Source organism: Canis lupus, chromosome 13 (genome assembly GCF_003254725.2).
Source record: "Canis lupus dingo isolate Sandy chromosome 13, ASM325472v2, whole genome shotgun sequence".
Lineage (NCBI taxonomy): Eukaryota > Metazoa > Chordata > Mammalia > Carnivora > Canidae > Canis > Canis lupus.
In genome coordinates, this window is record NC_064255.1 from 22,761,464 (window position 1) to 22,776,391 (window position 14,928).

The 14,928-nt window shown below is 42.6% G+C and overlaps 1 protein-coding gene across 4 annotated transcripts in view; it reads left to right on the forward strand.

Moving 5' to 3' along the window:
* The window catches only part of TRMT12 (tRNA methyltransferase 12 homolog), a 75,605-nt gene that overhangs the window by 46,559 nt on the left and 14,118 nt on the right, over positions 1–14,928 (forward strand). The window contains exons 2-4 of one of the 4 annotated variants that reach the window (XR_003138219.3): positions 1,941–3,818; positions 5,778–5,863; positions 6,852–6,906. Coding sequence is in view for 3 of the 4 variants with exons in the window: in XM_025450508.3 (XP_025306293.1) it covers positions 2,466–3,785 (1,320 nt within the window). In the remaining variant the exon portion in view is untranslated. Of the gene's footprint in view, positions 1–1,940; positions 3,819–5,777; positions 5,864–6,851; positions 7,149–14,928 lie in introns of those variants that run through there. The other 3 variants (XM_025450511.3, XM_025450508.3, XM_049092709.1) reach the window with 3 other exon arrangements.

Below are 14,928 nucleotides of genomic sequence, written 5' to 3' on the forward strand. Positions count from 1 at the left end.
TGGGGCTTGATCCCATGTCTCTGAGATCATGACCCCAGCCCAAGTCAGACACTTAATGGATTAAGCCACACAGGCACCCCAAATTTAACAGTATTAAGTAGACCTAACATTGGAGAGAAAAGAGAGTGTTGAATGAAAGCTCCACCAGAAGATGACTTTCAGACAAATCCTCAGCCATTCCATCATCTGAGGGAAGGGCATTTCAGACAAAGGGAATAACGAGTCCAAAGATAAAAGCATGAGAAAAGACTTGGCCTATTTTAGGAAGTGAAAGGAGACTGGAGTCCCTGTTGTGTGTTTAGCTTGGGGAATAGTTCCATCTCAGGCTGATACTTAGAAACCAGATCATGCATAGTCTGGTGGGCCAGGGCAAGAAGCTGACTCTTTGAACAATGGGTAGGCAGGAACTGTTTTTCAGTAGGGAAAGTTAGGATCATAATGTTTGGAGAATTCTCATCCTGATTGGTAGTTGGAGAATAAAAAAGAAGGTAAGAGCCCTAAAGGAGAAACCAGTGAGAAGGACACTGCAGTAACCTATGTCCCAGAAGGTGGCTAGGGAAATCAAAAGAGGTAGGCTAATTTGGCATATATTTTGGAGTATCAAGGTATATAGAATATATGGAGTATATAGAGTATATAGCACCTGGCAGTTAATTATCAAATAGTAATAGGAAGTTGAGGAAAAGGTGGGAGTGGGGAGGTGATAGGAGATAGTTCTAAACTATCATCTAGTGCTTGAGTAAATGAGTGGATGCTGGATAACATAGTATTATTATATACATGGGAGCAGTTGCAGAAAAAATCTATTTTACACATATTAAATATGAGATGCCTATTAGACACCAAGTTGAGATAATAAAGACAAATGATATTGGAGTTGGGAGTAGAAAATATGGAATAGTGAGAAATATGAACTTGAAAATATCAGTAAAAGTGAAGAATCAAGAGAGGTTATTAAAGATGGCAAGTGGCAGTGTGTTTATATACTGATGGGAATAATCCAGGAGAAAAAGAAAAAGAGAAATTGAAAATGCACAGCATACAGAGGATTATGGAAAAACTGAAGTCCTAAGAGAACCCTGGGAGACAGGTATACCAACTAAGGTATATGGAACTGGGAAACTTATTCACCAACTTCCATCAGTCACTGGTTGAGATTGCCACCCAAGAGGTGGCAGTGGGCAGTTATTCCCCAGCATTTCTGGCCTGCCTTGGACATATGCTGAGCCAATTCTGGTGAGCAGAGAAAGCCATCAGGCTGACTACTAAGTGCTTTTGTTAGAAGCTTTGGGTTGGCATATACAGGAATGGTGAGTGCCAAGGGTAAATAGGGCACCAAAAGGATCTACTCTCCCACGTGATATTTTCTTCATGGAATCTGAATTTTAAACATAGAGACAAAACTGATGACAACAACAACAACTTTGGGTGATACTGAATAGGTGTCAAGAAATAAAAAAAAATTGTTTTACCCATAGCCTTGTGCCTCTCATACAGAGAGACCTGAACTGGGGAATTTAATGAATGTTAACTCTCTAGGTCTCAATATCCTAATGTGTAGAACGATGGGAAAAGTAAGTAAGTAAAAAGAATAGGGCTTCCTTACAACTCTAACTTTCAACTATTTGAGTTTAGGTGTAAGGGAATTCTTCTTTGTTCTCATTAGCTGTATCAAAGCATTTCAGCAGGTATTTAGTATCTACCATCTAACCACTTCAACTTATTACATATCTCTTTTGAGTATCTACTCTTTGCTAGTCACTGTTCAAAGCGCTTTATATATGATATCTTTAATCATGGCAGGCATCTGAGAAAGGTAACCTAAGTCATTTTACTGATGAGGATTCTGATTCTGAGAGGTGATATGATTTACTCAGATCCTTCTAACTTGCAAATACTTGTTTGGTTTTGTTTTGTTTTGTTTTAATACTGCATGACAGTGAGATGCTGATGACTATCTGCACAAGGAAAGGAAATGAGGAAGCTGTAGTAGGCTCTTCACTCTCAGCAAAGGCTGCGGCCGCTGACAATGACCCGAGAGCAGCATGAGAACATGGGAAGACTTTCTCCGAATTCAGCCCATCATTCCAAGTGCACTTCTTTCTTTGGATGCATGAGCGGAACTGAAGAGAGTGCACGAGGGTTCTGGAGTTTACCGACTAATCAGACGTTTTTAAGCCCACAGAATTCCTTGTTATTATTAATGTCCCCTTAGGCTGCAGCCAGTGGACGGTTGACCACAACAAAGATGGCGACAGCGGCCTCACCACGGTAACGGCGACGCTATTTGCCAACGAGCGCGTCAATGCTTACTTCCGGCCTGCCTATTTAACGTCACTTCCGACCCCGGCTCCGCGGCGTGTGCGCCGTGCTTCCCGCTGCCGCGGTGCCAATGCCGAGCCCCGGGGCTGTGGGATCTGAGTGAGTCTCGCGGAGGGAATCCGAGGGAATGTGGGGCCGGCAACATGGAAGGGGAAGCTGGGAAGCCCGCGGCTGTTGTCGCGGTTGTGACTGAGCCTCGGTTTACCCAGCGATACAGAGAGTATCTCGAGAAACAGCAACTCCTAGATAGACAGCACCGTCTGGAAAAGATGCCGGATGGCACGGTGGCGCTGCCGGTGCTGGGCGAGGCGCTCCCTGAGCGGCACCTGCAGGAGCTGCGGAACCGTGTGGCTCCAGGCAGCACCTGTAGGGTAACGCAGCTCCGGGATCCTGTTCCCTCAAAGAAGGCCCAGGGTGGTTCGCCCGCCCAGAGGCTGCGTCTTGAAGTGAGTCGCTGGGTAGAGGGCCGGGGAGTGACGTGGTCCGCTGACTTGGAGGCTGATTTGCCCCGATCTTGGCAACGACACGGTAACCTCTTGTTGCTGAGCGAGGACTGTTTCCAAGCCAAGCAGTGGGAAAATCTGGAACCAGAACTCTGGAAGACTGTTGCGTCGGCACTTGGCGTCCATCGTGTGGCCAAACGAGGGCGGGTATCACCCGATGGCACTCGAACCCCAGCAGTGACTCTGCTGCTGGGCGACGATGGCTGGGTAGAGCATGTGGATAATGGGATCCGATATAAGTTTGACGTGACCCGGTGCATGTTCTCCTTCGGAAACATCACGGAGAAGCTTCGAGTGGCATCGCTGCCCTGTGCTGGAGAAGTGCTGGTGGATCTGTATGCGGGGATTGGTTATTTTACATTGCCCTTCCTAGTCCATGCTGGGGCTGCCTTCGTCCATGCCTGTGAGTGGAATCCCCATGCGGTAGTTGCTCTGAGAAAGAACCTTGATATCAATGGAGTAGCACATCGGTGCCAGATACACTTTGGGGATAACAGAAAACTGAAGCTCTCAAACATTGCAGACAGGGTGAACCTGGGGCTGATTCCCAGCTCGGAAGAAGGCTGGCCCATTGCCTGCCAACTGCTAAGACGGGATGCGGGGGGCATTTTGCATATCCACCAAAATGTGGAATCTTACCCAGGGAAGACTCTCCAGCCTCCTGGAAGCAGTGAAATGGAAAAGGAGCATTCTTCTTATCCTCAGCAAATTGTCACCAACCAATGGACAAATGGCGCTACCAGGGATTCTAGGAGAAAAATGCCATCAGCAGCCACCAAACCAGAGTGGCAGAGGTGGGCAGAGTCTGCAGAAACTTGTATTGCCACCCTTCTTCAGCAGGTGCACGGGAAACCATGGAAGACCCAAATCCTGCACATCCAACCGGTGAAATCCTATGCTCCCCACGTGGATCACATCGTGTTGGATTTGGAATGCCGCCCCTGTGCTCTACATGGCTAAAGAAGGTGGATCCTGAGACACAAGGATCTGCATGTGAGTGACCCTTAATACGCAAGTTTAGGCAGGGCTCTCCCCTCTCTTTTCTCCTGGCAACCTATTTTAATATTTTGTGGCCCTGAAAGCAGGCTCTAGATCAATCCACGTCCTCTCATTTGTCTTCCATTAACACATTGAGAATGAACTCTCTATCTGGGAGAAACCGTATGGCTGACTCACTGAAGTGAAGCCTGTGCGGTGAATTCTGACCTCGGTCCTTCCTGTCTTACCTTGGGAACATCCTTACTTGCAAAATGAGGGTTTCTTTGAATGGTCTCACGTGGCTGTTTAATAAGCAGTTGTACACAAGCTTTGATTAATTTAGAGTGAAAGACACAGTGTTGTTTCCAAAATCACTCTAGCTACAATATGGGAAACCGGTCGGAGAAGGGCCAAGATGGAAGCAGGGAGACCTGAGAGGAGGCTTCTGTGGTTGTCCAGGGAGGAGATGGTGGCGGCTTGTATTAGGGTGATGGGCGTGGGAGGCAGGGAAGGGGGCAAGGGGAAGTGGATGGAGTTGAGATGCGAAATTGATGGGACTAAGCAACAGAGTCTAAATCAAAGCATTCAAATTGTTCTTTGTTATTAAGACTGACTAAACTAGGAAGGAAGTGGTTAAGAATTACTCTATTAACTTCATGCCCTTTATCATTCCTAAATGAGTGTTGGGGAAGATGTCTTATAGATTAGGTTTGTTGTAGAAAAGAGATTAAGAAGGACTGTTTCAAATTATGGGGAAACTAGATTTCCGGCCTTAAGTTTGTGCAATACGCTACCTATTCTATTTTTAATTTTTAAGAGATTTTATTTGAGAGAGAGCAAGAGTGCATGAGCATGAGTGAGGGTGGGAGGAAGGCAGAGGGAGAGAGAGAAGCAGACTCCCCGCTGAGCACGGAGCCCAACGGGAGGCTCCCTCCCAGGACCCTGAGATCATGACTGAGACGCTTAATTGAGCCACCTATGTGCCCCTAAACTAGCTATTTTTAAAGTTCAAATCTTAGATTTTAACAGGCCTCAGATTCCCTTTTCCTATTTCTTTTCTGGTGGACATCAGGGCCAAAATAAGATGCTCTAGGGAATGTGAGCCAATCTGCAGAGTTTCTCAAGCCTCACCTTATTTTATGGCTGTCTGCCAGCCCCATTGTTTACCACTGGAATGTCTAATTGCAGAGAATCACTGTTTACCTTTGGGATGACTAATTTTGCGAATCACTTCAGAGCTTTGTTTTGGTGCTCTTTGAAACCATCTGGGTTTGTTTGCCTGAAGAAGGAAACATGAAAAGTGTGGCTTTATCAGGATTATGATCGTAGCTGGCATTTGGTTGGCTCGGTCGGGTTGGGCTGGGGCTGCTTGTCCTTTTCTTGTAATAGTGTCAGTAAGGACAGGATAGGTTCTGTTTCTTATTCGATGCATATTAAGAGCCTTCTATGTATATGAACTGCAGGTGCATTAGATATAGCCTCAGTTTCTGACTCACAACCTAGCAGCAGAAATAACACAAAAGCAGAAAGAATTGGAATACGATAAGGACCATATGAGTGAAAGCGTGATATAGAAGTGCAAAGGTGGAGAAGAGAAGTGCTGAGAAGGGGGAGGTCTTCAGAGGTAGTATTTGAACTGGCTCTTAAAAACTGGGTAAGATTTTGGGAAGTAGAGTCAGGGTGGAAAAATGTTAGTGGGAGAAAAAAACAAGTGCGGAAAATTTGCTCAAAGTGTTTGGAGCATCGTCAGTAGATCAAAAGAAGTAGTGAGAGATGTGTTGAAGATGGAGGTTGTTGAAGGATTAAAAAGAAGTGTCTAGTACTCAGTAAAGCCTCCAGGAAATGTTAGCTCTCGTTGATCCCACCACAGAAGGGGGCCTGATTGTTCTTTACCCATCCCACAGATTAACCTGTCTTTTTGGCTTAATCATCTCCTTTTTTACATATTGGGTTTCTTCTCATGTATTCCTGCAGCTTTCAAGCCTCAACCCAAAAAAATGCCATGCTGGAGCTTGAACCAATAAGAGGAGAAGGAAGGCAGGGAGGAAACAATGGGGAAGGTGAGTCAGGAAGCCACCTGCCCAGGGGCTGAGGAATTACCTTTCATCCATAAGCTATGGTAAGGCAGCTGAAGTCAGATTCACCTGAATGAATCCGTTCACTCTGCTATATATCCACATATAGCAGGGTGGATGAGGGTTGAGGGTTCAGGGGTGCAAGAAGATTGACATGAATTCTATCTTCATGAATTGAGGTTCCACTCATACACCTCCCGGCTTCTGCTTTGTCTGTGACCTGAGGCAGTCTCTCAAGATTCAGTTTCCTCAGGCCATACATATGGGTTAACAATCCATATGTATCCTGAAGGATACTTGTTAGGTTTAAATGAGTTAATGTACTTGAACTATCATCACAATGATTGGCACATAGTGGATACTTCATTCAGTAGTCCTTGCAGGTGAACTACCACTTCCTAGTTGGGGTGTAAGGAACTGCTGTACATTTGCTTTAGTTAAAGTAGAATGTCTTGATTTTGAAAAGCCACTCATTGATTAGTTGGGATGTACTGTGTCCTCTTTCCGTTAAGCACTGTGATGAGGGCCAGAGACACAGAGGTGAGTAAAGCCCAGTCCTGAGGGGCACCTGGCTGGCTCAGTAGGTAGGGCACACAATTCTTGATCTCGGGGTTCTAAGTTTGAGTCCCATGTTGGGTGTGGAGATGACTTTTAAAAATAAAATCTTAAAAACTAAAAACAAGCTGAGTCTTGTCCACAGTGGGGTCATTCCTGGTGACCTGGACACAGAGGAAACAATGTTAATACAGTGCACTAAATGCGGAGACAAAAGGGTTTTTACAGGCACAGGGGAGGCAGCCATCCAGGTTTGGAGATGTGGTTTGGGAGAAGTGGAGAGTGTGCCTAGGAAGGCGAGAGCAGGGGATGCTTCAACTGAGAGTTAAAGACTGAGCTGGAGTTATGTGTGAATGGAAAGGAATAAGGGGCCTGTAAGCCTTTTTCTCCACCTTCAGTATGTCCATTTACATTACAGTTTTCTCCGAGCACTTGCTGGATTGGCCTGGTCAGGAAGAGGCATCTAATGGAACCAAGGAAAAAAGACTGAAAGGATCAGGAGGCTCCTGGAGTGTTTGTCACCTCAGCCCAGGAATGTGCACAAGTGCTGAAGGCCTCTTTTGTGAGCATCAGTATTAGTTGCTGGTTAATGCACCCACTTGCTGGAGAGGTTGTGATTAAAAGTCAGTAATGATAATTTTATTAAACTCTCTAAACCATGAGTTACCTTTATTCATTAACTTCATAATATGAATAAAATATGTGCATATATTGATACAGGAGTATAGTGTATACATTTTAAACATAAATACATAGAAATTTAAAATGACGAGAAACAAATAGCATTTTTAATTCACTTTCTCCCACCCTGGGCACACATGTGAGGAGAAACCCAATAGACTTTATTTCTAACAGCCTCAGCGTGCTGCCACTTTACGTTGGGCAAGCCATATCATTTTCTTGGCCTTTGGTAGTTTTCTCTTGTGTATACTGATCATTACTCAGCTGATACTTTGGGGACATGGTTAGCAAGGTGTTTGGGTTCTTTGTAGCTGTCTCTACTCTGGTATTCCACTCTCTGGACTCATTGCTGGCCTCCACCTGGCTTCCCCCTTCTCAAGCCATAGCCCAGAAACTTTCTCTAGGCAGCAATTCAATGGCTCGCCTTGTTTGTGGCTCCCATGGATCACTGTTTTTCATTGCCTGTGTCGAGTGCCCTGAGGGTGGTGGTTCATGTGTTTTGTGTAGCTTTTTTGTTTTTTAAACTATTTAGAAGTTTGTAATAGTAAGTGTATAAATTTACTAGGTTTCACAATCATTGAAGAAGTTCATTCTAATAATAAATATATACAAGAACTTAACCTGACACAGAATTTCAACACATAAACCACATAAAAATTTCTTACCACTATTGTGCTTAGAATCCCTACCTTTATTATAAACTGAATATAAAAATAATAACAATAAATACATCTTTCTGATTAGCTATGATAATACCTGCAAGGTTACTTGATCAACAACCACACAACTTGAGGGAGGCCAAAAACTGTCAGAATAGCTATTTGTCTCTTTGGCTTTTCATTTTTATTTATTTATTTTTTAAAAAATATTTTATTTATTTATTCATGAAAGACCCAGAGAAAGGCAGAGACATAGGCAGAGGGAGCAGCAGGCTCCTTATGGGGAACCTGAAGTAGCACTGGATCCCAGAACCCTGGGATCATGACCTGAGTCAAAGGCAGATGCTCAACCACTAAGTCACCCAGGTGCCCGCTTTGGCTTTTTAAAAATCAAAGGTTGAATCAAAGGCAAATGGAAAATAGTGAATATGAGGTTAAGACTATGTTTTGGTACATACCACATACACCATACCACAGCACATTGCATACACACATACTCACATCATCTTGTCACCTGTATTGAATGGCCCATGCAGTAAAGCTGTAGGTACACTATTAGGTAGATAGATGGCAGATGGATAGACTATCCTAGTTTCTCTATTAGTAACTGAATTTTTTTTTAAAATCAAAACTGTATGCATAGTTTCATAACTCAAGTAAAGGTAACGAAAACTATGAATAAAACTGCAGTTCCACAATACCACAGTGAAGTGGCTATATCCTACAGCTCCTTTCCTCATTTTTGTGTCCACTTTAATGATTTCAGCTGGGCCTGTGTGTCAAAGGAGATGCAGGATCTAACCAACATGTACCAACAGGAGCCATGAGAGAATGGAACTAGGCCCTGAGAGTTCTGGATATGAAATAGTTTGCATTCCTGTAGGACTCCACTCCCATTATAATATGGTCCGAGGAGACCTAGACAATCTGAATATCACACAGAACATCACAATAACCTACTATATATATAGCATCATTACTAATTAGGTCAGATAAACAATAAGCTAGTGTCCTGGCATCCAGAGATGGAAAATAATCACTAATACAATCCAGCAACCTGTTACAGTAGTGACATTTTTAGGACTGCTGGTCTGCCTGAATGCTAAGACATCTCCTTCATAGTAAAGAACAAGTTTTTGCCTCTTACCCACTCATTAGTAGTCTTCTACCAAGGAACACACCAACCTCTGTATGGTTCTCTGGGAATTCAGAATTTAGGAATACTCTGGCTCATGCTGGGTGAAATAGAAGGCTGCCATTTTTCAGTGAGATCCGTAACACATTAAGGCTCTATAGCAGGTACAGGCTGCAGTGGAATTAGCTTTGTTCCACAGGCCATTGAATCCAGGAGATTCTGTGGTACAATATATGTGAGCCATGGGAGTTTACGGCAAGCTCCAATGGGAAAAAAAATCACAAGGTAGTCATAGGCAGACATCTGTAGCAAGGTCAGGTGATTATGTAGTAGAGAACCATGTATCATCCAGAAATGGTTCTCAAATACAAATGGGCATTGGTAAAATCTGAGTATCTCCTGGGACATCAGGTAACCCTGTAGCCAGTGTTGCCCATCACAAGCTGAGTTTTGTCAGACCCTTCAAGTCAATCCCTCCTAAGATGGAAGCATCATATCTGGGATGGATGACAAGGCCAGAAGAAAGTAAAAAGTTGCACAGACAGGTGGCCCAGCCTCCTATGTCAGATTTATAACTCTTGCATCAGTGCTCTTCCCTCAGGTCACAATTACGGCCACTTGAGAGGCTCTTCTGTCTTGATGAAGGACAAAAATGCACAGCTAAGTTCTTTGATGGGTTCTTTGAGAGACTGCTGCTACCCCCACAGCCCTACTCAGAAGTGAGGGGAGTCCTCCCAAAAGGCAGAATTGGGAGTATTCCTGGTCCTCCACTTTGTATGGAAAGAGAAATGGCCCAGGACACCTGGGTGGCTCAGTGGTTGAGCATCTGCCTTCAGCTCAGGACATGGTCTTGGAGTCCCGGGATTGAGTCCTGCATCAGGCTCCTTGCATGGAGCCTGCTTCTCCCTCTGTGTCTCTCATGAATAGATAAAATCTTAAAAAAAAAAAAAAAAAAAAAAAGATGTGTGTATTAGAAAAAGAGCAATTAAAAGGAAAAAAAAAAAAAAAAAGGAAGGAGAAGTGGCCTGAAGTGAGAGTACCTGCATGGCAAGTGGCAAATAGGCTGATGAGTTGATAGGCACCTGGAGTGGGAAAGATTAGATCAGGGACAAGGAAGCCAGGAGAAGAGGCAGTGGAGAAATCTATGGGATTGGATACATGAGTAAAGATCTTTGTAGTGCAGAACAGTGCCTACCAGAGACATGCACCATGGAAGAGGAACTAAACAAGTAAACAAAAAGACTTGGCCAGTTAATTCCAGCAGTTGTAGTCATGAGCTTCCCCAGTAGCGTAATGGGCTCATGAATAAAGTCATATTGAGGGATGCAGATTAGCAAGATGCCAACAGCAACAGCGTGGCCTCTAGCCCCTAGTCACGAAGGAGCCACTCCCTAGTATTCAGCACTGAGCCCTTGATACAACACTATCCTTCAAGGAAACCAAACAGCTAATTGGTAGCAAATGGATTTCACTGGACTTCTGCCATGGAAGGGCAGTGATTCTCCTTGACTAGAATCTTCCCATCTGTATGTATGAGTTTGCCTTTCCTGCCCACGAGATGTTGGCCAGCATTACTACCCAAGGGTTTACAAGCGTTTGATCCGTCAGCATGCAACCCACATAATGTTGCCTCTGACCTAGGGATCCACTTTACAGCAAAAGAAGTGTTTCAGTGGGCACAAGACCATGTGATTCACCGATCTTATCACACCCTAGAAAATGCTGGCCTGGTGGAGTGGTGGAAAAACCTTTTGAACCCAAACCAGAGCTTGGAGATAATACCCAGTGAATGAGATGCTATTCACCAGGATGCAGTATACACTGTAAATCAACGTCTAATTACATAGTGCCATATCCTATGTAGATAGAAAATGCACAGCTAGGAATGAAAGGGTAGGAATAGAATTCCTCCTGTGGTGGGCTAAATAATGCCCCCCAAATATGTCCATGTCCTGTTACCCAGAACCTGTACTTACACAGTAAAAAGGACTTTGCAGATATGATTAAGAATCTTAAAATGGAGAGAATATCCTGGATTTTCCAGATTGGCCCAATATAATCTCAGAGGTCCTTATAAGAAGGAGGCAGTACAAGTAGTAGGAGGTGTGATGTGTGTGGCAGGATGGAATAATGTAAGGAAGGGGCCACGAGCCAAGGAATGCAGGCAGCCTCTGTAAACTGGAAGAGGCAGGGAAATGGGTTCCCAGAGGACTTCAGGAGGAACAGAATTGTTGACACTTTCTCGACTTCTGACTTCCATAACTCTGAGAAAAGAAATTCATGTTGTTTTAAGCCACTAAGTTTGCGGTAATTTGTTACAGCAACAGCAGGAAGTTAACATACCCACTTACCGGTTCCCACTGGCCCTCCCTGGGGAGTTTGTGCCTCCCATCTCCACAACTTTGTGAGACTGGGGGGCTGGTTCATCAGGAGTTACAGTACTGGACCCTTTAAACTTTAACCTGCTGAGGTTCCTGTCATGTCAGGCTCCGTGCTAAGAGACCAGCAGGCAAGGAGTAGTCACCATTCTGGCTGGGGACAAGTGAATCTCATCATCAGGAGGAAGTAGGGTTATTGTCACACAGTAAGGACAGGAAGGAGTGTTATTTCACGCTTACTTCACATCCACTAGGACGTCTCTTAATACTCCCCTACCCAATATCAAGAGTAAAATGGCGACTTCTAGAATGATAGAATAAGGACCCCTGAAAACTGGCCTCTCCGTGAAGGCAAAGAGCACTGGCAAAAATGGTCAAAATCAACCTTTTTTTTTTTTTTTTAAGTATTCTAGAAACTAAAGGCTTGCAACAATCTGAAAAGCACTTAAGAACTGCTAAATCCTGGGGCACCTGAGTGGCTCAGTGGTTGAGCATCTACCTTTGGCTCACGTGTATCAAGTCCTGCATCAGGCTCCCAATGGAGAGCCTGCTTCTCCCTCTGCCTGTGTCTCTATCTCTCATGAATAAATAAATAAAATCTTAAAAAAAAAAAAAACAACCTGCTAAATCTTGATTAAAAAGGGAAGCTTCTGGCATTATGACATGCCCTACTCCTGCCCTCCACTCTAATACAAGTTAAATTGTTCTTAACTATAGGGAGAATGCTTCCAGCGTGATTCACCACTAAATGATGGGCAGCCTTTGTTAGACCCATTATATTGCTTCATTTTTATCCTTTTCCACTGCACTGTAGTGTCACTTTTATCATAAATCAGGTGACCATATACGTGGGGCTGTTTCTAGACTTTCTTGTTCCATAGTCAGCTATTCTCTCCAAGCACCAATTATACCATCTTGTCTAAATTACTATAGCTTTACAACAGGTCTTGATATCTGAGACTGTATGTCCTTCAACTTTGCTCTTTAAGATTACTTTAGTTATTCTTGACCTTTTGCATTTTCTTAGAACTTTTAAAATCAGCTTGTCGTTTTTTTGGGGGAAAAGAACCTGTTGATATTTTTTACTGGGATTACATTGAATCTATAGGGTAAAATTGAAATCTTTACAATATTGGGTCTTGAAGCTCTTACTCTACTCAGTTGGGAGCAGCTCTGGAATAAGAAGTGATTATTAGAAGCCCGGACTACAGGATTCCATCTAGGGAGAAGGGTCTTATCCATCTTCTTTGGGCTCCCTGCCTCAGCAGATGTTTCTAACTTAGTATTGCTTATACTCTGCCTGTCAGCAGTATCTTGGCCCTCAGATTATACTTGACCATCTCTTTACATGATTGACATATTTGAACCTATCACCTATTTACATTCTAATATAAATTAAGTACTACAAATGTGACTTTCACATAAAACAACCCAAACTAACAAATAATATCTTAACAGTAGTCCTGAGCCATACATGGAAGCATTGCAAAGTGTTGTATGTAGTATTGTAAGGGTTCCAGTATTTCTCCTAAAATTTGTTCACCATACTAATTACTATTACATACTGTATATTATACTAAGTACTTAAAATATATTGTTTTAATTTGTGTAACCAACATGAAAAATCACTTGCAGAGGACCAGATAGGCTCTGGAATCAGAAAAATACCAATTAGAAACTTGGCTCTGCCACTGTTACTGTTACTTTCAACAGGTTTTTTGAGATTAAACTGGATAATGCATGCTATAGATTTCATATCTTATCTGGCAATATTAACCTTTTTTTTTCTTTTTCCCAGGTGAGGATTCTGATTATTAGAGTTTAAGTACTCTGTCTAGAGACAGAGAACTAGCAAGAAGCAGAAGTGGGCAAGCATACTGCCAAGCACATAGAAAGTGCTCAGTAAATGTCTGTTACATGAATGAATGAACCAAAGTAGTCAGTATATACTTAACATGGATTCCAAATGTCACAGTGTTCTCTGTTGTTTCTTTTGTTAACTGAACAACAGACTCTTCCAATTCATATTGCATTTACAAAACCAGAAAACTCAAGTAGAAGCTGAATTTTGATGGGCATATCTGAAATTTAATGAAGTGAGAAAAACCATCAGGTAATTTCAGGCCAGAAATTATTTTTTTAAGTAATTTCCAAGGTGTGAGAAAAAGTTATGGAACATATTTATTTCTTTTTGAGCTATCAGTTCCAGTCCTTCCTACTAGCATTCTCTTCTTCCATTTGAAGTAAATACATAATTCATTGGTGGGGAAGAGGGTGGGGTGGGTGGTTCTAAGTCCTTGTTTCCTATTGCTTTCTCCCACTAAGGAAGCTGCCTGCACCTGCCTTCTGGTACAGCTATGGAAGATACATGGTACAATAAGCTTCACCAATTGCATATCACTCTTGAAACTTGAAAAATAATGAAAATAATTCTCTAATACCTTTTTTACTTAAGATAGCTCAGAATCATTTGCTGCTGTGTGGAACAAAGACTTGGTAAATGCAAAGATCAATAGAAAATTCAGATAAGTTTTCACACATCTTACTTCCAAAGGCTTTTTAGAACTACTAAAAGGCATTCAGCCATTAAAGCCAAATGAACAGATTGTTATTCTTAAACACAGGTAATTTATGTATATAGAGTGTATCTGTATGAATACACACACACCGTTCACACTGCTCTGTATAGATTCAATATGAATATGTACCTGAGTTGTGCCACACTCATCAATGTAGAAGCCAAGCAAAGATTAAATTCAGTGAATTGCAGCTGTTTCTGAAGCTTATTTAATTTTTTTTTTCATTGTGGTGGGTGCTATGGAGCGATTATGCTTTTTAGGAATTTAGCTTCTGTTGAGAAGATGACTAACACAGACATTTCCTGATATAAAATTGAGAAAACCTCTTGCAAAGCTAAGCAACCCATAGCTAGTAAGTTCCTTTTGTAAAAAAACGATTCCTCTGAGTTTTTCCTCATTGTTCCCCTGTTCCAATCATAGCATCTATCGAGTGGTATGGTAATCACCAACTTTTTGGTAGTACAGGATTTTTAGTACAGAAAGGGCATCCCTTCATCTTTACTTGCAGGTGACTATTTCTCCTAACTTAACCGGACCCATAAAATATAAGCAGGCAGGGGCGCCTGGGTGGCTCAGTCGGTTACACATCCGATTCTTGATTTTGGCTCAGGTCATGATCTCAGGGGCATGGGATCAAGCCCCGTATTGGGCCTCCCTGCTGGGCATGTAGCCTGCTTAAGATTCTCTGCCTCTGCCCCTCTCTTTTTCTCTCCCTCTCTAAAAAGAAAACAAAACAAAAACATGTAAACAGGCAACTGGAGAAACTCAGACATGATGAAACTGAACTTAGAAATAAAGGCTTTGAGATGCCAAATGTAAAAGCACCCCTGGAGTAGGTAAAATCTTTTGAAAGCTTATGTTTTAATATTCCTAAGCTTTCTAAAATCCATCTCAGTAATATACATTTAGTTTTAAGGTAGTATTTTGAAGTACTTTGCCAGGGTCTTACTAAACCTTCATTTTATAGATGGGGAAAGTCAGCTCTAGAGTGCTTTACCATGTGAGATAAAGATGACTATTACCACCACTCCTGAAAGTTCTTGGCCCAAATGGTATTTAGTTT